At 51.1% G+C, this 24,961-nt stretch overlaps 8 protein-coding genes across 8 annotated transcripts; 3 read left to right on the forward strand and 5 right to left on the reverse strand.

The window, feature by feature from the left end:
• Nucleotides 1-10,240: 10,240 nt before the first annotated feature.
• J7T55_008061 (uncharacterized protein) lies at nt 10,241-11,437 on the forward strand (the record flags this gene model as incomplete). The annotated part of the gene is made up of 1 exon (XM_053131215.1): nt 10,241-11,437. The coding sequence occupies one exon, from the start codon at nt 10,241-10,243 to the stop codon at nt 11,435-11,437; it is 1,197 nt and encodes a 398-aa protein (XP_052990893.1).
• Nucleotides 11,438-11,697: 260 nt separating this feature from the next.
• On the reverse strand, nt 11,698-13,379 carry J7T55_008062 (uncharacterized protein; the record flags this gene model as incomplete). The annotated part of the gene is made up of 4 exons (XM_053131216.1): nt 11,698-11,972; nt 12,057-12,262; nt 12,360-13,277; nt 13,357-13,379. The coding sequence occupies 4 exons, from the start codon at nt 13,377-13,379 to the stop codon at nt 11,698-11,700; spliced, it is 1,422 nt and encodes a 473-aa protein (XP_052990894.1).
• Nucleotides 13,380-14,195: 816 nt separating this feature from the next.
• J7T55_008063 (20s-pre-rrna d-site endonuclease nob1) lies at nt 14,196-14,980 on the reverse strand (the record flags this gene model as incomplete). Its single annotated transcript, XM_053131217.1, has 4 exons — nt 14,196-14,224; nt 14,422-14,549; nt 14,614-14,792; nt 14,948-14,980. The coding sequence occupies 4 exons, from the start codon at nt 14,978-14,980 to the stop codon at nt 14,196-14,198; spliced, it is 369 nt and encodes a 122-aa protein (XP_052990895.1).
• Nucleotides 14,981-15,524: 544 nt separating this feature from the next.
• Nucleotides 15,525-16,815, reverse strand: J7T55_008064 (aldo-keto reductase protein; the record flags this gene model as incomplete). The annotated part of the gene is made up of 6 exons (XM_053131218.1): nt 15,525-15,820; nt 15,893-16,087; nt 16,142-16,255; nt 16,314-16,457; nt 16,526-16,604; nt 16,657-16,815. 6 exons carry the CDS (start codon nt 16,813-16,815, stop codon nt 15,525-15,527), a joined length of 987 nt encoding a protein of 328 aa, XP_052990896.1.
• A 697-nt stretch (nt 16,816-17,512) lies between these two features.
• On the reverse strand, nt 17,513-19,110 carry J7T55_008065 (uncharacterized protein; the record flags this gene model as incomplete). Its single annotated transcript, XM_053131219.1, has 5 exons — nt 17,513-17,678; nt 17,901-17,986; nt 18,169-18,599; nt 18,745-18,842; nt 19,031-19,110. The coding sequence occupies 5 exons, from the start codon at nt 19,108-19,110 to the stop codon at nt 17,513-17,515; spliced, it is 861 nt and encodes a 286-aa protein (XP_052990897.1).
• A 103-nt stretch (nt 19,111-19,213) lies between these two features.
• On the forward strand, nt 19,214-20,866 carry J7T55_008066 (uncharacterized protein; the record flags this gene model as incomplete). The annotated part of the gene is made up of 1 exon (XM_053131220.1): nt 19,214-20,866. The coding sequence occupies one exon, from the start codon at nt 19,214-19,216 to the stop codon at nt 20,864-20,866; it is 1,653 nt and encodes a 550-aa protein (XP_052990898.1).
• A 117-nt stretch (nt 20,867-20,983) lies between these two features.
• Nucleotides 20,984-22,047, reverse strand: J7T55_008067 (Aldo/keto reductase; the record flags this gene model as incomplete). Its single annotated transcript, XM_053131221.1, has 3 exons — nt 20,984-21,825; nt 21,876-21,942; nt 22,000-22,047. The coding sequence occupies 3 exons, from the start codon at nt 22,045-22,047 to the stop codon at nt 20,984-20,986; spliced, it is 957 nt and encodes a 318-aa protein (XP_052990899.1).
• Nucleotides 22,048-22,941: 894 nt separating this feature from the next.
• J7T55_008068 (carboxylesterase) lies at nt 22,942-24,494 on the forward strand (the record flags this gene model as incomplete). Its single annotated transcript, XM_053131222.1, has 5 exons — nt 22,942-23,182; nt 23,369-23,464; nt 23,525-23,597; nt 23,652-24,375; nt 24,471-24,494. 5 exons carry the CDS (start codon nt 22,942-22,944, stop codon nt 24,492-24,494), a joined length of 1,158 nt encoding a protein of 385 aa, XP_052990900.1.
• Between the last annotated feature and the right edge of the window lie 467 nt (nt 24,495-24,961).

A 24,961-nucleotide genomic window follows, 5' to 3' on the forward strand; every position in this document is an offset into this window, starting at 1 on the left:
GAAAGGAGATTCCGAACGAACCGTTTCCTCATGCCAACGCGACGGGGCTGGGTGGTGGGTGGAAAGCGAGGGAGGAGATGGCGACGAGGAGGTGGGTTAAGGGGGCGTTGACGAACCTCATCTGGGCGGGCATCTTTTTTTGGGGGGCGGGGATTGCTTGGATGAAGTATGGAAGATGAGAGATTTTGGACTTTGAGTGGTCGAATCGTGGTGATGGAAGACAACGGGACGGTTCGGTTGTAGGAGATGATGGTACTACATCCACATTTGCACTGCATCGATTCAGACGCCCCCGGCTCGTGTCGACCCGGGAAGTCGGATTCCCCGGGCTAGGAATAGCCTGCTGAATTGCGGTGTAGTTCTAACTTTTAATGGGCTAATTTCAGACTGTTGTGTTCCTCTAGCGCCAATGCCACAGGAGCACGCCCTCCTCGAGCAATATGAGGCCGAGTGGTCTGGGCTGTGCCGTAAGGCTGCAGGATCTACAGGTGGCACGGATTGCAAGCCCCTCTCTTCAGAATGCCGTGCTGCGTGCAGCTGCTCGATGAGTTGCCTTCCACTACAAAAGATCAGAAACTCTTCAGGCTAGCAGAAACTTGCACGGGACTTTTTGATATATCCTAGACTATGGAAAGTTATTTCGCGTCGTCTGACTGGCCTTCAGTTGACCCGGCAGCAGAGAGGCATGAAAACCATCAGATCGCCGACTCCATCGCCCGGCCTCGGAAGCAGAACCGATTGGCACAGTTCCGGTTACATTGTACGTTGGTCCAGATCCAACTCGCATTGTACTTTTGCCTTGTGGCACAGCTTGTTGGTTTGCTCTTCAGCCGGAGCACATTTCACACCCTTCACCTCACTGCCCTCACTCCTCTGAGAATTCCATAATAGAGACCATGGCGCCATCAGTGATTCGGAAAAAGTCGGTCTTAATCACAGGCTGCAGTACCGGCAGTATCGGCTGGGCTCTCACGAAGGTGTTCCTTGAGCATGATTTTCGCGTCTTTGCGGGGGTGCGCAGTCGCTCCAAAGCCCAAGACCTGGCAGAGCTTAGCAACGTGGACCTCGTCGAGCTTGATGTGACCGTGGCCCAGACTATTTCCCAGTGTAAAGAGATGGTTGCGAAGGGTACTAACGGGAAACTTGATGTCCTTGTGGGTAGTCCTATCACATATGCATGCCTCGCATCTCAAATGAGACAGCTCTCTGGTCACTTCTAACGGTCACCAGATCAACTGCGCCGGGATCGAGGGGGTCTGTCCACTCCTAGATGTGGAAATGGAATGGGCAAAGCAGGTTTACGACGTCAACGTCTGGGGCCCTCTTGCAGTTACTCAGGCTTTTGCCCCCCTCGTCATCGAGTCAAAGGGTATTATTGCCAACTTGAGCTCTATCGGTGGCAAGATCCCGATGTGCTGGGCCGGTACTTTACTCCCCCAAGCTTTCCGCAATCGCAGAACAAAGTGGTGACCTGACTGGATGACCAGGTATCTATTCCAGCTCCAAGGCTGCAATCGCGCAGATGTCGGATACACTACGGATTGAGATGGAACCGCTGGGCGTACGTGTCGTAACGGTGATGGTCGAGTCCGCCAGTACAACCATATTCGACAAACCCGGCGGCCAGCTCCAGTTGCCCGAGACTTCGTACTACAGGTATCCTGGTATTGAAGAGATGGCGAACAAGCAACGATCCGAGCACAAGAATTCATGCATGTCTGTCGACAAGCTCGCTCCAGAGCTAGTGAAGGGCATTCTCAGTGGGACAAAAGATCCTCTCTGGGCTGGAACATTTGCTACTGCGGTGCGCTTGGGAACTTGGGCATACCCCGGGTGGTTCATGGATTGGTCTTGCAACATGGGCAGAGGCCTGGAAAAGGTTAAGGATGGGAGAATCTGAGGTATTTAAAGCTGGACAATCAGAACAAAGACATGCTTGATCCAGTCTCCCATTCCCTTCTGCTCCACCCGAGGAAGACTGTGGACTTTAGAAACACAGCTCACGTAGGTACCATTCACAGTCTATCACCTGGATGCTCAATCCAAAAATACCTAGATTATCCGTTTACACAATGTATGAGCTCTGGTGGATCTTGCCGGAGCAGTCGTTCTTCAGACTAGTTTAATCCTCAGCACCAAAAAGAGGTATACGTATGTATCAATCTGAACAAAGTCTCATGATTGCAGACTGCCTGCCAAGTGGCTGTAACATCCTGAAGCTCTGAAAACTCCACTAGTTTTGAACCCCCTTATAGCGATTAGCAATGAGCATAACTGTCAACGGTGCTATAGCTGCAATGGCGAATAGGTCCCGAGCACAGCCCGAGGTCATGGGTGTGACAGCCTGCAACCTCGACAAGGCATGGCGTGATGAGTGAGACGAAGGCCCCGGAGAACAAGCCGAAGAACATGGCGAAGAAGATGAGGCCGCCGACTGAGCGGGGCTAATCGATAGGAAACCGAATTGCCCAGACGATGAGCCGGGAAAGAAAAGCACAGACGATCATCGCCCGCATGTAGCCGTTGCAGTCAGAGTAGAGGAGCAAAAGAAGAAGGATGCAGCACTAATAGGAATGAGAGTCAATACCTGAGACGGGCCAAAGGCGTGCAAGGCAATCATGATGCATTCAAAGACGGAGTCTTTTCAATGTGGAGGAGACTCCACTTGAGTATAGATACTGCGTGAGGGCCAATATAATAGGTGTTCTGATCTTGTTCGGCGAATAAAGGAAGGTAGTTGGACGGTCTAAAGAGACCTTCAAAGAAGAGGAGCAAGCCCCTGATGAAGAAGAGATACGAAAGCTTTTTGAAAGCGGGAATATTAAAAATCTTGCGGCGTGCTGCCCAGCCTTTGGTTGCCATCAGCGTCACAACTAGGACGTTGGCAATTCCCAACAAGACTGCGACCATGCGCGTAGTCCACCGCAATGTGGCGTCGAAGCCGGCCTCTTTCGAGATTTAGGCAAAAAGGATAACAAAGATGAGAGTCATTGCATTTTTTTTTGCATATACCTTTATTTTTTCTGACTTAATTAAACATTTTACTTTTAGTTATTTTAATTATAGAAATTTAAATTTAACTGTTTTAATTTTTAAAAGAGAGAAAATATTAATAAGTATTTTAAGTTAAATAACGCTGAATAAAGATGTGTTTAGCAAGCCTACGTTCCCTTCTTACTCTTCTTGCTCCTTTGTTTCCCCCTGAAAGTAGGCAATCTCACTGCGTGTTTCTTTTCATATCTTCTCGTTTCGCCGTCCCTCATTTTCCCATTCTTTTCCCGCCCTTATTTCTAAAGTCATCATCCTATATCAGCATGGATCACAGCTTTACGAGATGCTTATCAGCAGCTTCGCTGTCGCTTCCCATACCCATAAATGTGTTCCGTCTGAGGCGCGGCAAGGGCACTTGGCAGGTGCTTCTGCTCAGCCCATCTATACAGCCAATCGATAACGGCGTAGCCCACAACAGAGAAGAACGCAACAAGAACCGTGCTAACAATGAGCTGGGTCGTGCCTGCATCGATCACGCTGAACAGACTGACGACGAAGCCAGCCGGGGTGAGAACAAAAGCCAGGATGGTGAGGATGCCTAGCCTGGCGTCGGTCCGGGCAGCCACCGTGTTGAACTCCGAGTCCATCAGATACAGGCACTGCTCCCGTAACATATCAACTCGTAGATTTAATGTCTCCAGATCATTGCCAAGCTCGTATAACTTGTCGCCGAGGCGAACGGAGGGGTACTGCGCCTCGGATGAGTACGTTTGTTGGTCCACGTTGTGCTGGACAATCTTCTCTATCGATTTCTGAGCTATTTCGTGTGTTTTTAAATCCGATCGAAACTCTGCTACTGAACCTGTCGTCAGCAGGGCACCGTAGGGTGATCAGAGTGCCGTAGCTTACATAGTAACAAGGCGTCCCTTAGTCTTGCGACCCGGGGTATCACTTCGTGTCTTCTTCCGTACGATTCGGGCTCCTAGTGAGTTTAGCAGTGAGATCGAGCCCTGCCTTGGATCTCCTCGGAACTTACCATGCATTTATTGATTTCCCAGTCAACCGTCGCGATGTTGGTCTTAAAGTTGTTGAACAGACGGTACAAGTCCATGAACAGCCATAAGGGCTGGCCGCGTACATAATTCCACCAGTACTTGTTCGTCTCACGGTACTGATCAATCATCATCTCCACGTAAAAGTGGTAATGGGACGATATAATATGCTGATCCCAGAGGAAGATGATCACGGCCATCGGCGGCAGGACTTTCTCGCCCGTTTCCTGGCGGCCCACCCAGGCGCCAATCCACGTCTGTTCCGTCAGCAGGTCTATGGCCTCCTTCGAGGAAGGCTTCGGGTGGTTCGGGAAGTCGCCATTGCCGCCGCGGTACTTGAGTGCCCAGGCGACGTTGCCGCGCACGCCGCCGCCCTCGCCGGGGACATAAGGCTGGTGGAGGCGCTCGTCAACGACCGAGTCGATGATGTGCCTCGGGAAGCGTTTTTTTGTGATCTCGGAGAGCTGTGCCTTGAGGCCCGCATACAATTCGCCCGTGTCGTTGCCCGTTGCGTCGCGTCTGCTCCTCGTCGGCTTGTTCACCTCTGCGACGATAATGACCAGATCTTCGGGCCACCGGCTGTGGTACCCCTGCACGTCAAGCGTGAGCCCCCCGAGCGTGGTCTCGTCGAAGTCATGGGGCTGGTCTATGAATCTCTGAGTGAGCACCGTCACGTGTACGGGCTGGTCAGGCTGCGTGTAGCTCTGGCTTGGCGGACGTTGTCGCATCCTTCTTTCCATACTTCTTGCCTCCGATCCTTGGACAAGTCGCCAGTCGCAGTCCAGCAGAAACTATCCCGTCCGGAGCCTTACTTCACACACTGGAGCGGGGTATTAGATGTTCGGCCTCAGTTTGTGGGATCTTGCTAGTTGCATAATCAGCCGCACGTGCGTCATTTTGCATGCATGCCTCGTACGTTGTAATAACAAGATAAGCGATATTCTATGCTCCGTTTACTTGCTTACTTTTCTATAATCAGAGAAAGTATAAACACCAATCGGAGCACTGAGTTTATAAGAACACGTTTTGAAATCTCAAGTTGATTAATGTTGGCACTTGGAATGCTGAGTAGAGTCAGACCCTGAGCATTATTTGAAAACCGCAATGAACAAGGTAATCCGAGCTGATAATCCAATGATGGCCATGACACGTTCGTTTGATATAAACCTATGTAGTCCAATGTAAATAAGTAGCCACCCGCCCTTCCTCTGCTCCGGCAACTTCTTACGTGCGTGGTATACTTTTTCTCTCGGTGAGCTTCACCCTTAGCGGGTCCTTCACCCAGACAACCAGTACGCGACCATCGTCCAGCCAGTCCTCTTGCCCAGGCGCAAGCTCGATGTCAAAGCGGTATAACAAGCGAGAGATAGCCACCCTGAGCTCAGATAAAGCTAAATTCTTGCCCACACAATCCCTAACGCCGAAGCTGAAAGGGTCTTTTTAGAAGTTGTCCAAGTTAGCAGATGTCTATACAAGTGGGGCGTCGGGATGGGGTTTGCCGTTGGGGGGGGGGGGGGGGGTGGGGCAATAGGGCCGGAAGGAAGACTGAGACCGAGCGACAGAATGGCCAATAGGGAGACGAAGGGTTTAGACATATGCCTGATACTTACGGAAGCATTGCTTGTTGTCGTTGGCAAAGACAGGGTCATAAAGCTCATGGTTCGCGGGTAGCCATCGCTCCGGCCGGAAATTGTCTGGGTCGTGGAAGTTGTCTGCATTATGGTATGTCGCCCACTGGAAGACAGTGACAACGGTCTGCACATGCACAGTACGGTCAGTTTTGAGATTGCCTTGACCGGATTTAAGGAAGCAGGTGTATAAAGTGCAAGAAAGGACAGTGTCAATGTCGTTCAGGGGGCGTAAGATGGATGGTAGAGGACGAGTAGTGTTGATTATTACTCACCCCTTTGGGAATGTGCTCCCCTTCGAGTTCCGCGCCGGGACTGACCCGCGGAGGGGTCTGCGCTGCGGGTGGGTACATTCTGAGGATCTCATCAATCGTGGCCATAAGGTATGGCAGTCGAGCAGTAGTTTTCATATTGATTTCAGCCTCACTGGCGAAGGCGCCCTGGATCTCGCTGACCAACCTGTAATAATGATGGCGGTATTTAGCCTGTCCAAGATGCCATGTCAGTCCTGATAACGCAGTTGCCGTTGTCTCGCTGCCAGCTGAGATGATTAGGGGCGTATTGGTAATGAGGTCGCTATCCTGGAACCCCGGCTGGCCGTCGCGATTCTTTCTAAGCATATACGTCATAAAATCCTTGCGGCCTCCGGGGCTTTCGCCTTGAGATTTTCTCGCCAGGGCTTTCTCAGCCGCGAATTTGCGGCCCTCGGCTTCCAATTTCAGGGACTTGGCCGAACTACCGAGGGACTTCATGAGCGGACGAAGCCAGGGAAATTGCTGGCTAACACGGTAGAAGCCACCAGCGACCACGGTCTCGAAAATGGCCGACACCCAGGGATGATAGCCACCTTTTTTGATACATCCAAAGCTCTCGGCGAACACAAGATCGCCGATGATATCGAATGTCAAGAAGTTAAACCAAGGGATCACATCGAAAACCTGGCCGCTCTTCTTGCTCAGCTGAGAGAGCCAAAGATCAATGTACTTCTGTACAATTGGCTCTTGTTCGTACATGCTTTCGGTGCTAAAAGCATGATTAAGCTGGCGCCGCAACCGCTTGTGGTTCTCATGGGTCCCGCCGACTGGTAGGCGTTAGTCTCCTGCTATGGGTCCTCAAGTAATACATCCTGGGATATTCCAAAGCATGGAGATCGTGGGATTGTAGCAGGAGAAGAGTGATACTAACTTAGGCTAGCCTCGTCGCCTGGGTGGTAGAAACCGCGTTGTTTAGGCCATTCGGTCTTGCCGGGCCGGTGTTGAAATATTTGTGGCCAGGCAATAGAGCCGTCCACCGACAGATGGTCTGGCGCCACACGCACAATCGGCCCGTATTTATCGTACAAGGCTTTAGATTCGAGCGTAAGTGTGCCACTTATATTGGACTTCCATTGAAAAGGTAGGTTGGATACTGCGTAAAGCTTGGGACCTGGATATTTGGCCAAGGGATGAAAGAACAGACGATAAACGACAAGGCCAACACGCCAAAGGACAAGCAGCTGAGGTGGAATGTTTGATTAGCCACGGCACGGATGTAATCATGTCAAGTGTTTGTTTGTTGACGAGTCTCAGATGACTTACCGTGCCTACGGCGACGCCCAAGCCCGAAAGACTGCCGGTTGAGGTTATGTCATTACCAACGCTACTTGGTAGAACGATCTTTAGTGAAGGAGGCATGGGTGTGGGAGTGATATATCCGGTGCTATAATAATATAGATTCAAGTTGCTGTCTGTAGACTTGGGTGAGAGTGAAGGGGCTAGCATAAATATACAACGATGAAGGAAGCAGAAACTGCTATATACTTTCATGCCCCGAAAGCAGGATCACATCCACGTCACGCTTTCTTTCCCGGTTGAACGAAAAACCGCCATGACAAGCGCCAATGCTGATTGACGTAGTTGCTCACAAATACATGTGCTTGTAACAGAGTTGAACCGGTGTCTTGATCGGCCCCGAGCAAGCAAGCAAGCAAGCAAGCAAGCGGGTCCTGCATATTTCTCTCCCTTTCTGCTCTTCGAACACCAAAGCCGCTCACATCTACCCCACTCCTCAAACGCCCCTGTCACAGAGTTGAACCGGTGTCTTGATCGGCCCCGAGCAAGCAAGCAAGCAAGCGGGTCCTGCATATTTCTCTCCCCTGCTGCTCTGCGAACACCAAAGCCACTCACATCTAAGTCACCCCTCAAACGCGCAACATGTCACAGGCCTGCCGTTATTGCCACCGCTATAAACCAGATTAAAGTCTCTCCTCACCTTTAAGATAGCCATGGACCGTAGGGTAGGTATGGTCTACTTCTGTGTATGCATGTCTGACTCCCATGACGGTGCACTGACATACAATGTGCCATATACCTACCCCTCACATCAACTCGAATAGATATGTCGAAAGCACAGACCCCGCAACCACCTGAGGCGTTCCGACGTCTTCTTCGCGACATTTGTCATCGATGTGTGTCCAGTCATCGCCGTTCTCGTCCCCGTTCTCGTCCCTGTCCATGCCATCTGCGTTCGCTGGAGGGAGCCATCTGGCCGCTAATGGAGACCTGTCATGTCTTGCGAGAATCAATACATTGGGAATTTCTCGTTGCTTTCTATGCCACCGCTCACTTTCCCAGTCTTACCTGGAAAGTCATTCATTTCCACTATTATAACAAACACAAGCTCATATGTGAGAATATTTACTAAAGTACACATGCGCCTCTGAGTTTCTTAGATAGTTGTCGAATTTCTGTCCGAATTCCCACGTTCTTTCTTCCCTCTAAGCCGGGCACTTGAGGTCTGCCTAGTGTCCTGAGTGCCTGCTCTATTTTGCCTTCTTCAAATCGCGCAACTGCCGCTACCTTCTGAACAGCTGAGAGCCATAACTGTGCCCAGGTAGCCATCTACCTAGCGCGTTGGCCCGCCCCTACCCCTGCCACAGACACAAATATATGGGCTTCTCGTCCCTTCGACATTTCCCAAAATGGCTGAACAAATGGGGTCACAGCCTAGTCGCTCTCTGTTCCACTGCTAGCCTTCTTCCAGCAGCTTGGGCTAAGACGATACAACTGTATCTGTCATCTCGTCGACACCTAGGTGCTCGACATGCGATGCCTTCTACGAAAACACTTGGCTGGGTTGCTGAAAGTGACTGTCCGTGACATCAGTGCTGAGACATCTCCTGCTTCGAGCTCGTTTCGCTCACCACGCGGACAGCTCAAGCCCTTGTCTGTTTACAAAATATACCGTGGCTATCCAGATACACCGTCAAGACGTGACGCTTCTGCTCTCAGCACTTGTCCACGCCTAGACTAAACTGTCCAGGTAAGCGACTCCGTGTGGGAGACTCTGCCTCGTATGTGTGCATACTTGTCTGCTTGATGCCTGCTAGCTGTCGACGCTGGCCCTGCCACGGTGCCTCCTGCCTGTGGGCGCTGCGGGTGCTGTATTGCGTTAGCATGGCGCGCCCTTCCTTTCTTTCACCCCTTCCTGCTGCAAGCCACCAGCATAGCGCACGCCATTTTCTTGACGAAGCAAATTGGCCCTGCTCTTCCATTCCTGCACATGGTCTCAACCAGGCCTCAGTGTGCTTAGAAAGCCCAGTCCCCATGCTATCCATAGCCGAGATGGCATCAAATTGCGCACAGAAATGTCTCTACCTAGGTACCGTCAGTAGTCTCCGACTACTGACAGATAGAACAAGGGCGCCCACGCCCTACGGCAAGTGTCACTGGGTTTCTGAATTGGCCTCAAAACAACACCAGAAAGCTTTTAGCTATCTCGTTGGTATGTCCCCTTTCTTCCCAGTCACAATAACAAAGCTGACATAAGAGGAACAGGTTGGATGTGTGTTATCGGATGGCAGGCTGCTATGGCCACTGTTGCTCTTAGTACGGCGCAGCAACTTGACAGATTGATAACACTGAGTATATCATACTAGATGGCTCAAGGATGGCATGATACCTTCCTCGGAATTGCCATTACGTTCTTCGCGAGTGGTGGAATACAAGCTTCGTCAATAAGCTTCCTATCATTTAAATTTCGGCTTATTACTTTACAATTCTGCATTTGTGGCCTTTGTTGTCGCTCTATGGATTATGGCCCCACACTCAGACCAAAAGACTGTATGGACCAATTTCGAGGATAACAGTGGGTGGGGAAATGCCTGTCTCTCGACTCCTGTTGGTGTCCTCTAACCTATTGTGACTCTTATCGGTTCGCGCTCTTCATATCACTTGGCCGAGGAATTAAGAGATGCAGGTTGGGCACTCCCAACGGCAATGGGCCATCCTTGGTTTTTGGTTGATTTACTAGCGGATTTAGAGAAGACACTTTTATATTGGGCCGGTTGACTACATTAAGAATCGACAGCGAACTTGCTGCTGCTTTTGCTTATTTGGGTTTGGCGTCTTAGTCAGGTTCTTTGTCATCGACTTAGATATACTTTCGGGCGGCACGGGATCCTAGCGGCGTTGATCACATCATCAACCGCACGTGTATTAATCAGCCTTTACTGCAGTATATATTCTATATCGCCGCCCACAGCACGATTTTGTACACAACCTCGTCTACACTCTATCCCCAGTATACGTAATGTCCACTCGACGCCCAATTCTCATTTCCGGCGCAGGCCTTGCCTCTCTACTTTTTGCCCAATCCCTTCGGCGTAGCGCTATCCCTTTCCGCGTCTACGAGCGTGATGCTTCTCTTGCATTCCGTGGCCAAGGCTACCGGCTGCGTCTTTCTGACGAGGGGCTAGATGCTATTGAATCCGTGCTGGGCTCCGAGGACTTTGCACGCTTCTACGACAAGTGTGGCAAGACGGGGGGCGCTGGCTTTGCCGGTCTCGATGCTATCACTGGGGAGCAAACAGAGGGCAATGTAGGCGGAGCCATGACACAGCTATCAAGTCGGAATGGAAAGACGGTAGGCATCGCAAGAGGGGAGATGCGTAAGCTCTTCTTCGAGGGATTGGAGGACCAAGTCGAGTTTCAGAGACATGTCACGGGATATGAGATTGTCGACGGGGGTGTCCGAGCGGTATTCGCGGACGGGACCAAGTCGGAGGTAGGTGACATGCTGATTGGCGGGGAAGGCATCCATTCTAGAGTGGCGAAGCAAGTCTCTGGCGGGCGGCTGGCGGTCTACGATACCGGCGCACGAGGCATTCACGGTCAGGCGCCGACGGGCGCTTTCAAGGATCTAGGCGAGGGCGTCTTTCGCATTTCAGACGAGTCAAAAGGGAAAGACTCCCGTGTGAGCATAATCACAAACGTGCGTCCGAACGATATAAACAACCCTGATATCGAGTATGGCTGGACCATGGTGGGACCCCCAGGTCTAATTAGGGCGCCGAATGACGACTACAGTATCGTGGGAAGCACGGCAGCAGACTTGGCCAAGAAGCTGACAGCGGACTGGCACGAGAGATTTCGACCTTTGTTTGAACAGATGAACACCAAGGAAGCCGCATTCTGGAAGATCACCTGTTCGACTCCTTCAGGGGTCCCAGAATGGCCAAATGAGCCTCGCGTGACGGTCATTGGGGACGCGGCGCATTCGATGACGCCAGCCGGTGGTATCGGGGCCAACACTGCCGTGCGAGATTCGGCGCTGCTAGGCCGTTTAGTGAAGGAAGCTGATGGGTGGAAGGAGGGCATCACCGCTGAATATGAGACGCGTATGCGAGTATATGGAAGTGAGGCTGTTGCAAAGAGCTACGGGCTTGCTACCGAGTCCTTCCAGATTAAGATTATAGAGGGAGAGACTGTCACAGTGTCAGCGCAATGACATTATCTGTTGGATAATACCATAGCAAGCTACCATTCCAACCCTTTTATCATTCCAAAACACTCAAACCCTGATGCATTGTATAAATTGCTTTAACTTTGTAAAATAATTTATAAGTATGTATTTCTTTTTATCCATGAGTAAATGATATATATAAAGGTGAAATCTAAAATCAACTTTTTCTCATGAATTTGTGGCATATTGTGATGGCACCTAAATGTTCCCCGTACCATTGACATTGACAATTAGTCTGCATCTCATCATCGTACCTTGAAGAAGCCGGTCCAAAGTCCCGAAGACGTAAAAACACCATTGGGATCAACTGCTTTCGAGATCTCAATGAGCCTCTGTCGGTTTTCCTCGCCATAACCGCCAAAAACATCTTGACCCTTGTTCGCATAATTGATGTAGATGTAGGGATGGAACACGTCGAATTTCTCTGCAGCTTCTCGAAATTCAGAGATGAAGCTATCCGCGAAGGCATATCCAGCACTGTCCATATTTCTATCGAGCCAGGTCAAAGAAAGGAGGTTGACTATGTGTAAGCACCACATATTAGAGGCCGCTGGCTAATATTATCCAATATAAGCAAGGCAGGGGAAGAGGGCGGTTCACGTACTGATGAGATGGCCTTCGACGTCAAGGCCGAGGGCGTTACCCCCTCGTGTCCTCGACATCTCCATCGTCGCGGTGGGGATCGAATATGAGATCAGTTGCGGATTAAGACCGGTCAGATTCCCCTTTTCCGTCATTTCCTTGAGAATGGCAATGCCTTCCTTGCTTAGCTCGATGGAAGGGTAATGTGTCAAAGAGGCGAAGACGTTCCTGCGATCGTTGTCATTCACATCATTGAGTTTGATATTTCTGGACCTTTCTGATTCTTTCTACCGAAGAAGGAAGATCAGCAGGTGGATTAACATACCTTGTAGTTCCCAGAGGCCCACCTAAGCTTGTGCTGCTCGCCAGAGTGTTAATGGCTCCCGTGAGATTTCCCAGAGCCGGGACACTATTGAGAGCATCAAACACAGCAGGGTTCATGACAGGTTCGGCGTAACGTTGTGTACTTGACATTGTCCATCCTTCTTGGCCAGAGTAAGTATATCTGTATTCGAAACCGACGTTGGTATCTACTGAGTCCTCAAGAGTGAAAATCTTCTCAGCCTCTTCGAAGAAACGATTCGTCTGGTTGTCGGCAAAGGATCGTGATCCAGTGTACACAGGGCCTTGCGGGAACACATTGACGTTGAACGATGTGACAATGCCGAAGTTGTTCCCACCCCCTCGAAGGGCATAATATAAGTCTGCGTGGGAGTTTTCGGATGCCGTCACAATCGTGGAGTTGGCCAGTACAACCTTATAGGGTAAGCAAAGGATTTCTGAGGCCAAGATGAGTTGGCTTACTTCATATTCTAAGACGTTGTCGAGGGCCCACCCGTACTTTGCTGCGAGAACGGACGTGCCACCACCAATTGTGAAGCCGCCCATGCCGACTTGTCCGACTCTGCCCCCGATATAGGCCAAGCCGTATGGATCCAGAGCAGCGAAGACTTGGCGCGAAAGAGCTCCTCCGCCGACACGGGCGGTCGTTCGTTCATCAGACACAATGGTGGTATTCATCAAGCCTAGGTCGATGGTGACTCCGCCAATGGAGACGGAGTCGTCCGGGTATCGTGAGTGGCCCCCGCATCTTACGGCGAACTTACACCAGCTATTCACGAGCACTTGCAGGACTTTCGAAACCTCATCGGCGGAAGCGGGCTCGACGCGGCAGGCATACAGCGTCTCCAACTGTTTCTGGTCCCAGATTGTGAAGTTGTTGTCCGATTCGTCGTAATGCAATCTACCGGCAAAATGAGAGGCTAGTATGTCACACTGGTCTGGTTAGAAACGACATTTTCAGTATAGAGGAATATGCGTACAGCCTGGTGACAATTCGGACCATCGTTGGGAATAGGCGAATTAGTCTCCCTGACCTCCAGCGCGTGAGCACCTAATCCGGAGAACAATAATATTCTCAGGTAATTAAGTGTCAACATAAACATGTTGGATTCTCGTACGTGTGCTGAATAGAAAAGAATGTTTGTAGGTGGTACTGGTTACAAGATGGCCGCAAACTGCGAGACACCCGCTCTTCATATAATCTCGAGCCAAACAACCCCCTTTTCACACCAGCACTTCTGGACATACGCCTCTGAGCAGTCACTGCCAATAACCATCTACATCTTTCACCATTTAGTCGAATGCGGCTCTTCTTGTGCGGATCCGGATCACTTATGGTGTTATCGGACTTAGGCCTGATTTCTCCCGGCAACGTCACTGTTGAGAGATTGCGGGTGGCACAAGGACTTCGCGTCACTATTCGCAACCTATTTAGCAGGTACTTCTTGGCGCAGCTATCAACAACTTAGGCGACGGGGCCGAAGTGGCAGCCGCTAGCCCCATTCTATATTAGATAATGCCCATTCACAGCCGGAAAAGTGGCCTCGGGAACTGCTTGGAAGCAGGTACTGTCCGCCAAGTCGCGCTAATGCAGCTTGCTGACAGCTGCATTAGACCATGCTAACCTCAATGCTAATTAAAAAGTGCACTAGGGTGGCGGACCGAGCTGATAGGCACGGTCAGTGGATGCTTCCTGTGTTGTCGCTGTCCAGGGCGCAGTTCAATGAAAAAGGCCGAAGTTGGCCTGAGATTACCTGAGTGTCACCGCACATGATATTGCATAACCCAAGCGCTCTTTCCCAACTATTGTTGATCGATGCTACGTGCCGCGTGACTCGTGGATGATCCCTACTGAAAGCAGTTATGGGTTCAGATTTCCGGTGTGTCGGCGGGCGCGTTGCAGCCTTAGGCTGTCAATCTCGAGAACAATACAACGCTTCTCGGTATGACTGTATGCACCCGAACTCCACTGGACATTATCTCGCGTTTCAAGTAGACGGAGAGCGAGAATAGTCAAAAACAGCCTTGCTGCGAAACAAAAGTACCTGTGGCAATGTCCCGGGCGTAATGAGGGAGCAGGCTTGACGAGTAACCCGATGAAGACCTAGCCGAGCAGCGTAATACATGTATCTTGGAATTCTCGATGCGACTCGTGTTGGAAGGTGACACGAGACTGGTGGGTTGAATCAATCAGTTGCGATTGTGCCAGTTGTAGCGGTCAAGAAGGGCACACATACAATAGGTTTATCCGCAGGGCCACATTCTGCATGGCAAAATCCCATGTGAGAATCGCGGCTTGCAGGGTTGTCTCCACTGCCTCGGAGGGTGTCCAGTGAGCCAGGTTTATCACCGACTTTTCAAGGCGGACCGCAGACCTCGAGGTGGTGAGCAAACCTGATATGCATCTCTTGGCGCTCTACTCCGAGCTGGAAATCGAGCGCAATGGTGGCGACTGGAGGATACGGAATGACCCTATGAAAGTATATCGTTTTCCGTCTATTTTTGAAGCCTCATCGGCTACTCGAACATAAAAATCTGTTCACGCAACATGAACATCACTATTATTCTTACCGTCCCGCCGGCCTTGACAGCTGCTGTCGCCATCGAACCTGGACAATGTGACCTTACGGAGTGCGACACGCGCTGCGCCTCTGTCGTTTTGATCGGAAGACTTCCACTAATACATGTCCTAAACCAGCTAAAACTGCGCGTCTATCTAAGTCTGTTTGGAGATCTGGTTGCTTTTGGGGGGGGGGGGGGCGCCCCAGTCTGCGACTGTGCCTAGAACCCAAAGCTCACTATCCTTCTTGTCTCCTTGTCGCGTCGGGCACTGTCACTTATGTCACGTCTACAGTACACATGATTGGACTCCGAACGTTGTTTTCCATGGACCGATAACTCCAATTCAGTCTTATCATAATCGGCAATGGCGGCGAGCAAGAGAAATCGAGGCAATTGTCAATCATAGACTTGCATAAGTGGATATCGGTCTTCGAGCACCGCAAACATGATCAGGACAGACTGAGACAGACTCTTCTTCAACTCATTCCCATGTATCAAGCATGGAATTTTAATGTATCAGACTGCAGGTATCCATGTCGGATACCGATTCTCTACTTACGGGCAGACAGCTGGCGCAGTTGCAGCTCTAGTGGCCGACCAATGCCTGGAACATAGGGGCATATCTGTTCCCAGTCGGCTTGGCTTCGTTGACGATCTTGCGCATTTCCTCCTGCTCCTCTTTCGTCAGCACAACCTCCCGAGAACCCCAGTTCTCAACTAGGCGTGATGCCTTGGTCGTGCCTGGGATGGCTATGAGCCCTTGCGCAGCAACCCAAGCCAAAGCGATCTGCGCGATGGTGCACCCTTTCTTTGTTGCCAACTTCTTAATCTCGTCCACGATTGCCTTGTTCTTGTAAAAGTTCTCGCCTTGAAACTTGGGAACTTCATATAGTAGAGTTAGCATCTTGTTCACGAGACTCTTTGAAGTGCCAATGAATGCATATCGTAACATACCGGTGCGCCGGAAATCATCGGCCGCAAAGTCATCAGGGGAGTTAAAGCGAAAGTCATCCACTAGCCAACCGTGGCCCAGAGGACTAAAAGCCACGAACGCCACGCTCAATTCCTTAGCAGTGTCGATGAGACCATTAGTCTCGTGCAGAGTCTCGAATGCTGAGTATTCGGCTTGGATGGCATCTATCTTAGCAACTGAGAGAAGTAGGTGTTAGCGATGATAAGCATGACCGCTACAGGTACACATACTCGAGTTTGCTCTGCGCAAGGTTGCAGCGGAACACTCGGAAAGACCGATGTATTTCGTCTTTCCGGCACGTCGGATCTCATCGAGCATACCAATTGACTCTTCAAGCGGGGTGTCTAAACAGCAGAGTCAGAACGTTAGATCAAGAGCTCATTACAAACCAGTCACACGCACTCGGATCGATCCTGTGGAGGTAGTAGAGGTCGGGAGCGAAACCCAACCTCTCAATCGTCCCGTCGATGTACTCCTTGATGTGAGCTGCTGAGTTTGTGACTCTTCGTTCGGGCCCGAAGACGTCGAAGCCACACTTGGACGCAACTAGATGAACTCAGCCTTCCCTCTCCCTAAACGTCCCTAAACGCATGAATCAAAGGCTCTAGGCTTACTGAATATCTTGTCGCGAACATTATGCTTCCTGATGAAGTCGCCCAACAACTTCTCGTTGATGCCGCTCCCATAGACGACCTATAGCTACAAATCAGCCGTGTGGATATCCAGGTGTCTGCATGTGGCATACTGCAGTATCCCAAAATGTGCAGCCGAGCTCAATCGCCTTCAGAAGGACTGGCTCAGCCTGGTCGAAATCAAGGTTGGTTCCCAGTCCATAGCTAAGTCCCATAGCACCGAAACCAGGCACGGGCACCTGGATATTACCAAACGGGAGTGAGTTAGCCATATTGAATGAGCCTCAGTAGTCTGTACAATGGTTAGTGTAGTCACATCGAATGTATCGGAGTCCTTCCTAACCTTTGCTATGAGGGAGAGTGGTTGTGATTATATCTTACGAAATAAGACTGTACATATAGAGTGCGTTGAGAATAGGCGAGCGCAGCTCAGCTTTATATGAGTAGGGGAGCGAAGATTCTGCCAATGGAGATTACACGTAAGGCCGAAAACACTCGTTGAGTGGATCAAATTCGCAACGCTGATACGGTGCGATTTAGTCAATGTGTAGCATGAAGAGGCCCGCAAACCTCGCAATGTGCTATATCATCAGCCATTATTACGTATGCATCGCCGGCTTTGTGAATAAAGTTCGGGGTGAATGTCCCCACTACTTTCAGGTAAATTGACGTTGCCGCTCTTGTTCGATCAGACACTAATGCACACGGCTGACGCCTGCATCTAAAGGTCAAACCTAATTCGGCAAGCGGATGGACGTCAACTAGCGAATACCCAAAAGTTCCTCGTCTCCGATCCAGGGTAGGGTCTTGCGGCAAAGAAGCTCCCAACGACCGGGGCCCGCTGGTCACGATATTGTCGAATGAATCGAGCGTGCGACAGTATCGAGCGTTGCGTGCGGTTTCGGCCGACGCACGCACACTTTTCCCTGCCAAAGGTGAGATAGATGATTGACTGGGTATCAAACGGCACTATCCGGTCTTTACGGGGTTAACAGCGTGCTCCGAGAGAAAAACAAAGTGGGTGGGGAGCCTCCGCAGGCAGGCCGAGAGGCTCCACCAAGACAGAGAATTGACAAGGTGCCAGTTGGAGTCCGGCCCCGGCAGCACCGCCGTATGGTCTACGCCGGGCACCGCGCTGGCATATATAATGTTCGATTTCGACCACGGCTGTTCTCTTGAATTGCCATTTGACTCTCTAGAATGAGACCCGCACCCTTAGAAACTTGCCAGATACTTGCTAGAGCATACATGAAAACATCACATACTCGGCTTTCTTCCCCATATGCATTACAACAAACGGTTACGTCCTCCTAGCAGCCGTCAGTTCCTCCTACATTGTGCGGCAGCAACAGCACACCGTAGATTCTCACGCGTGGCGGACATCATATTGACTCGCTCGGCCGGCGTGGAAACAGTGGTCGCTCTCCACGGTCGACCCGCCATCTATTTGTTGATTCAAAAATAGTCCAACAGTCCTTAAGTAGCCAACCATAAGACTGAACAAAGACTTCAGTTACTTCCCACCCGCTCGGATCCCATGGATCTCGCCACACCCTTACACCAGGTGCTTGGATTCGGGTACGGCCGCTCATTGCTTGGCAAAGGGATTCTTCGTCAAGGTGTACCGTAAGTGCCTTGAGGATGTTGTCTCTAAATGGGGGGATTGGGATCAGATCAATCCAAGGATGGTGAGGTATAGCGACTTGTAGGCTAGTGGGTCGAAGCGTCTGGGGCAATGAAACCTGCCTCGAACTCATGAGGGCGGTTAAGGGGCCTGCGGTATTAAAGGGGGAAAGAGCATCGTCGTGCATCTGGCTCTGAGACAAGCCCATTGCCTCGACGTTAGCGAACAGGGCCCGAGTCAGGTTGAGCTGGGTGAGGATCGGCAGAAACTCGAGACGTGGTTGTGCGTTCATGTAGCTGTATCGCGCGTAGGCCTCGAACGCTCTCAGAACGGCCTCGTTATATTTTGATCGTACTTCAAGGATGCTTATAGTGTCTATCAGCTTCTTGAGATCGCCTATTTGTATGCAGACGCCAGGTTGAGACATCGTCTCTAATAATGTTGGTGTGAAAGCAAGAGGATTCTCGGAGCCGGTTCGTTTATCAGCCTTTAAACGGCGATTACGAGCACCTGGCGTATCTTAGCATCATTAATGAACTAGATTAGAATGCCTGTAGACTGTGGCTGCATGACTTACGATGTGTTCTCTGGTTGAGGCGATTTTGGAGCTTGCGCCTTTTACAGCCATCGGAAACACCAGACCAATCATCTGAATCAAAAACCAGGGAGGCCATCCTGTACGGGGTCAAGGGATCAGAAGACATCGAGTCTAGGACAATATATTCAGACTGAACAGGTTAAAAGTACTTAGATTAGTTAACATTAAGGCCAGCCAGAGAATGGTTTACGGGGTTTAGGTTAATTCCGAATATATCCTTGGAGCTAGTACCGTTATCTTATCATTTATCGCCTCGACAATGTACATACTGTAGTGCGTCCCGCGCTCGATCAGCACTGAAACGGGATCCACTGATCTGGTGCTAGTACAGATTGTGGGGCTCATGTATTGCAAACATGAATGATTTGGCCTTCTTCCTTCATATATCATCCATGCCGTCGACAGAGTCACCCAGTGCCTGGGGGTATCAATACCTCCAGACCTGACAATGTCCTCCCAGGAGGTACCTTCACCCAAGCGGCGCAAGGTACGCAAGGGGACGTTCAGTTGTTGGGAGTGCAAGAATCGCAAGACCCGCTGCGAATTCAGACCGCCATCCTCCGTGTGCACGTCTTGTCAGCGGCGGGGACTGACCTGCACAAGCCAGGATGTCGACCTTGACTCTAGGCATGAGAGAATCGCGGAAAGTATCGCCCACGTCGAATCACTGGTGAGCCAGCTGGTACAGCAGAGGAATGGACTCCGGGCGACCAATCTTGACAACAGGATTTCGGCTACAGTCCCGAACACGTCGTCCGTACGCTCCGTGAGCATGGTTTTGCACTCGCTCCTCCCACCCCCGACCATCACCGCACAAATCCTGGAGCGCGGCAATTACTGGCGCCTCCCCATCCCTCGGTTTTGGACTGGTGCGGAGCAGCTGGCACAGGCGTCGAAGCGGCCCTCGCCGTCGGCCCATCCTATCCACTTCGCTCGCAAGTTGGTACAGCTCGCGCTGTGTATGCAGCATCTCAATTATGAGCCAGCATACGATGCCGTGCCCTACTTCGAAGCTGCCTCACGCCATGTCACGTCCAGGGACGGGCTGATAAGTTCTCCGATCGGCCTGGAAACGTTGATGCTGGAGGCGATGTATCACATCAATCGGGGCGAATTACGCCTTGCGTGGCTCACGTTTCGCCGGGCCCTGGCAATCGCCCAGATGATCGGGCTTGACCGTATGGCGCATAACCCTCCAGCAGAAGCCCTTTGGTTTGCCTTGATGTGCGGTGATCGCTATCTTTCGCTCACCTTGGGTCTCCCGTTGGAAGTGGCAGATAACAGCTTTGCAGTCCATGGAGACGACGCAAAGTCAGCACTGGAACGCTTCCACGCTGTGGTCACAGGTCGGCTGATAGCACGAAACGCACGTATGCAGAACTGTCAAGAGTCTGAAGACGAAGAGACGTTGGACATCGACTACTCTTTGAAACAGGCGGTAAAATACGTACCAGGAACCTGGTGGTTCTTCGAACCACTTCACAATCTCCCTGAGGAGGAAGTAATGAAAGAAACAATGAAGACAGTCACGCAAATGCACCATCACTACCTTATAGTCCTCCTACATCAGCCTTACCTAATTCACGGCCTTCAATACTCCACATGCAGTGAGAACGTCTCATACAGCAAATCGGCTTTGCCCTCAGCATGTCGCCAGGTGCTCCTCCGCTTTCTTGTGCTCCGCAAATATCATCGGGGAGTCTCGTACCGGGGACTCGACCACAAAGCCCGCCTAGTCGCGACATCTCTTCTCCTTGCGCATACAGAGGGACGCCGTCACGGCCGGAAAAATGCCCTCGAACACCAGCGGCCACAGGATCTGGAAATCATCAACAACGTGGTTGGCCTTATCGAAGGGATAACTGTAGGCGACTCAGGGGTGCAGACCCTCAGGAAGCTCATAGCGCTCGAGGAAGACGCTGCGAACGGTACGAGCTATCAGTGGGCGAATGAAGGCGGTATGGGTCTAGAACTGAAGATACCATATTTTGGAACAATATATGGCAAACCGGTAGGCTTGCTAGGTGTGCCACCCCATCAGATCGGCCCGCCACCGCTGAGCACAGGCGCAATTGGTAACATAACAATGTCAACTGTGTGAACGCGTTGAAGGAAATGCCCATCATTCCAACTCGGGCATGGATGTGTCTCCTTGAGTAGATGGTGCATGGATATAGAAGCATAAATTTAATAATTTAGACTAAGCACGTTTAACCTACTACAGGGGTGGAGTATCAAGGAACGAGCCGCCCATCATGTCCTGCACTCGACCACCAACAACACCCTCGGACAACTTACGGATCGCTTGCTCCTCCTCGGGTGTCAGAGTAATCGACAAACTGCCCAAATTCTCTGCCACGCGCGAAGCCTTGGTGGTGCCAGGAATCGCAAAGATCTCGTCACCCTGGTTGAGAAGCCAAGCCAAGGCCAACTGTGCGGTCGTAACGCCCTTTGCCTTTGCAATCTCGGAGATCTTGTCGACAACAGCCATGTTGGTCTCGATGTTGTCCGCACTGAGCCACGGCAGCATTCCCCGCATGTCGCCGGGCTTGGTGAAGTCCTGGCGCGTGCGGAGGGTGTTGGTCAGGATGCCGTTGCCCAAGGGGCTGTACGCGACGATGGCCACGCCCAGTTCCCGGGCGGTGGCGAGAAGTTTGTTCTTCTCGATGGCGAGCAAGAAAGCACTGTACTCGACCTGAACACATGCGATGGGATGCACGACATGGGCTCGGCGGAGAGACTCGGCACTGCACTCGCTCAGGCCGATATGCTTAATCTTGCCGGCGTTCTTGAGCTCAACCATGGCTTCGACGGTCTTCTCAATTGGGGTGACCTTGTCCAAGCGGTGGATGTAGTATAGGTCGACACAGGATTGTCTTAGTCGTTTAAGCGATTTGTCCAGGGCCTCGCGACAGTACTCCGGGGTTGAATTTGTCTTCATCCCTGTTGCCGGGTCGAACTGGACGCCGAATTTGGTCCCGAGAAAAATGTCTTTGCGCTTCTCAGGATTGGCAGCGAACCACTTCCCAATCAGATCCTCCGAGTCGCCGTACGCATCAGCTGCGGGGGCATTAGCCCTAGCCTTGAAAACCCATCGCTTCAACACTTACAGGTATCCCAAAAGGTCTCCCCCATCTCGTAGGCCTTGTCTAATAAGGCGAAGCGCTCTTCATCCCCCTATGGGAGGCCGTAGCTGCCGCTTGCGCCCATCAGTCCAAGACCCAGGCGTGGGACCTCAGGACCGTTCTTGCCGAGCGGACGAGTTTCGACTTTGCCGGCCATGGCTGTGGTATTGTTAAAGTTGGTAAGGTGAGATGAGAGGTCCTAATTTTGCTTCTGCCAGGGGGTGCTGCCCAGAGTACCCCAGGTTGAATAGAGAGGTCGAGCCTTGATATATTTCTGCAGCGCCGGACTTTTGCGGCGGAACGAGGACTAGTGAGCTGGGCACTTGGAGGACTCCCAAGACTGCTCAAGGGTGCTCTGCTCAAGGGTGCTCTGCTCAAAGAAGCTCTGCTCCGCCTGCTAACAGAATCAACGAATCCCCAGTATTCTGGGAAGTGTCCTAAAAGCCTAAGACGGGTCCATCGCATTATGCGGCCGCCATCCAGCCGAGCCGCTGTTACTTCCGCCGGCGTCTCCGCTTTTACTTCCGCCGAAGTCCCTACCGACGTCTCGCCATCTCCTTGGGCATGCCACCAAGATGCTACCTCGGGAGATCACCCAAAGTGATTTCGGGACATAAGTGCATCCCGATGCCGTCCTACCCAAACGTGGTTTCGGGATCCAAGTGTATTGCGATGCCGTCTCTAACATCAAGTGGCATCGGATATGAGCGCTGTCAGACTACCACACGGATACGTACCCAATCCCGGTACAGAGTTCAGTAAACTTCAGTGCTATACCCCCACGCCTAAAAAAGTGCAGTGGATCAGCTTCTCTCTGCCCACGGGAGCTCTCAAGAAGCCTCGTCAGGAGTTCGGTAATTGCCCCGTTGCGGTAGGTTACCTCGAATCGCGTAGTAAAGGAGAGGATGCAGGGGGGACTGTACTTGCACCCTCCTAGCATTGTTGATAATTTGAAATAAGTAGTCAGGATCTCTCACCTAGAATTTTGTTTTGCCTTGTACTATATCGTCGCAGTTGCTGTACACATTGGCTTGTCACAACAGTATCAAACATGAAGCACTTCTTCGGTCTAAACTCTATTCTAGGCGTTGCTACTTTCGCGACTTTCGCTTGTGCAGTTCCTTATCGAAGCCGCGGGTGTGATACCACCTGGACTGTGGGCCAAGCTGTCGACACAAGCAGTGGGCGTATAATTGGCCATGCTGCGTCGAACGCCACCGAGGTTTCCGAATATCTGGGAATACCATTTGCCCAGCCTCCTATGGAGCTTTGCGATTTCAACCTCCTGTTCAGTACAGTGGCACGTCTGATATCAATGCCGCAGCCTTTGTGGGTCAAACTTAACCTGTTCCGATCCCGTTTCTTTCAACCACAAGTGTCTCGTCTGAATGTTTGTTTGTCCAAAACTAATCGACCATTCTTGCAGGGATTTGCTTGCATGCAAATTACCCCTGGCGCCGGAGATTCACCCCAAGCAGAAGATTGTCTGACACTCAACATCTGGACCAAACCTCAAACCGGAGAGAAGAAAAAGGCCGTCCTTGTTTGGATTTACGGGGGCGGCTACTCGAATGGTATGTTAGAATGAAGACCTTAACAAGTTCTATGGAGGCACTTCTGACTGCCATATCCAGGCGCCGCTAGAGAACCTGGCTATAATGGGCAGTTTTTTGCTGGCCAAACCGATGTTATTATTATATCCATCAAGTTGGTGTTGTCTTCTTTAGCAAACGGCACTATCGCTAATTGATCCCTGAAAAGCTACCGCCTAAACATCTTTGGCTTCCCTGGAAACCCGATTACCGTTCCAAATCTCGGCTTGCTCGATATAAGGCTTGCTTTGGAATGGATTCGCGATAATATTGACGCCTTCGGTGGCGACGTGAACCGGATCACCATGTTCGGGCAGTCTGCAGGTGCTGGTCTGATCGACTTTTATTCACACGCCTATGCCTCGGAGCCGATTGCAAGTGGGTTCGTGTTCATGAGTGCTACTGTCAACGGCTTCCCGGCACTCAGCAAGAATGCAACAATTTCGAAATGGTTCGGGATCGCGGAGAGAGTAGGTTGTGGCTCTGATGCTGCTGGTGCCGAGACTGTTTCCGCTTGCATGACTTCCAAGACTGCTGAAGAGATCGCAGCTGTGTTCGGCCCCGAGGATCTAGGTGGAGGTTCTGCTCCCGGATTCGGCCCCGTTGTTGATGATACTCTTGTCTTCGCCGACTATAGCATCCGCCGATCGGCGGAAGGCGGATACTTGATAGGAAATACTCAGAATGAGGCCGGCTTTTTCCGTCAGCTCCAGAACCAGAGCGACCAGTACTGGGATGATTTCAATGACAGATATTATACGTGCGCCGATGCAGCTCGGATCTCTAAGTCGACTACAGATGGCTATCCAACCTGGAGATACCGATATTTTGGAGATTTCCCAAATCTCGCCCTTTCGACAAACCCGCCAAGTGGGGCATATCATACGTCTGATGTAAGTAAAGACCTTACAATCATTCGCGCGTTTTCCGGAAATATAAAATTTAACAAACCCAAGATTTATCCTCTGTTCAACACCGTCCCTCAAAGTCCAACGCCAAGCACATTGAATGAGATCGCTGTCGGGAACTATATGCGCGGCGCTTGGGCAGCTTTTGCCAAGGATGTTAAAAGGGGATTGCTTTTGTACGCAGACGGGTGGCCGTTATACGATCGGACAGCAGAGACACTCATTCGGACTGGATATGACAATTATCCAGGTGCAAACCTAGCTTTGGGCAATGCATATGACGGTCGATGCCCCTACTTGTAGAATGGTTTTGTTCTTCTGGTACTTCCTCGTGGAACTCGGCGCATGCCATTTGTGTCTCCTGTTGATTGGTCAATTCTCCACTCAGGCCCCTGTCTTATTATCTAGACGCGTTCGTAGGCATCCGGGCTAGAGAAAAACGCACCCGCTGCATATTTAAATAGATAGGCATAATGATGACGGTACATTATCTCGAACGCAATTATAGCAATTTGGATGAATCGCAAGATGCTATTTCCAGAAGCCGGCATCGCGCTATATACTGAGGACG

Source organism: Diaporthe amygdali, assembly GCF_026229845.1.
Source record: "Diaporthe amygdali strain CAA958 chromosome Unknown NODE_25_length_736740_cov_64_583793, whole genome shotgun sequence".
In the NCBI taxonomy this organism is placed as follows: Eukaryota; Fungi; Ascomycota; class Sordariomycetes; order Diaporthales; family Diaporthaceae; genus Diaporthe; species Diaporthe amygdali.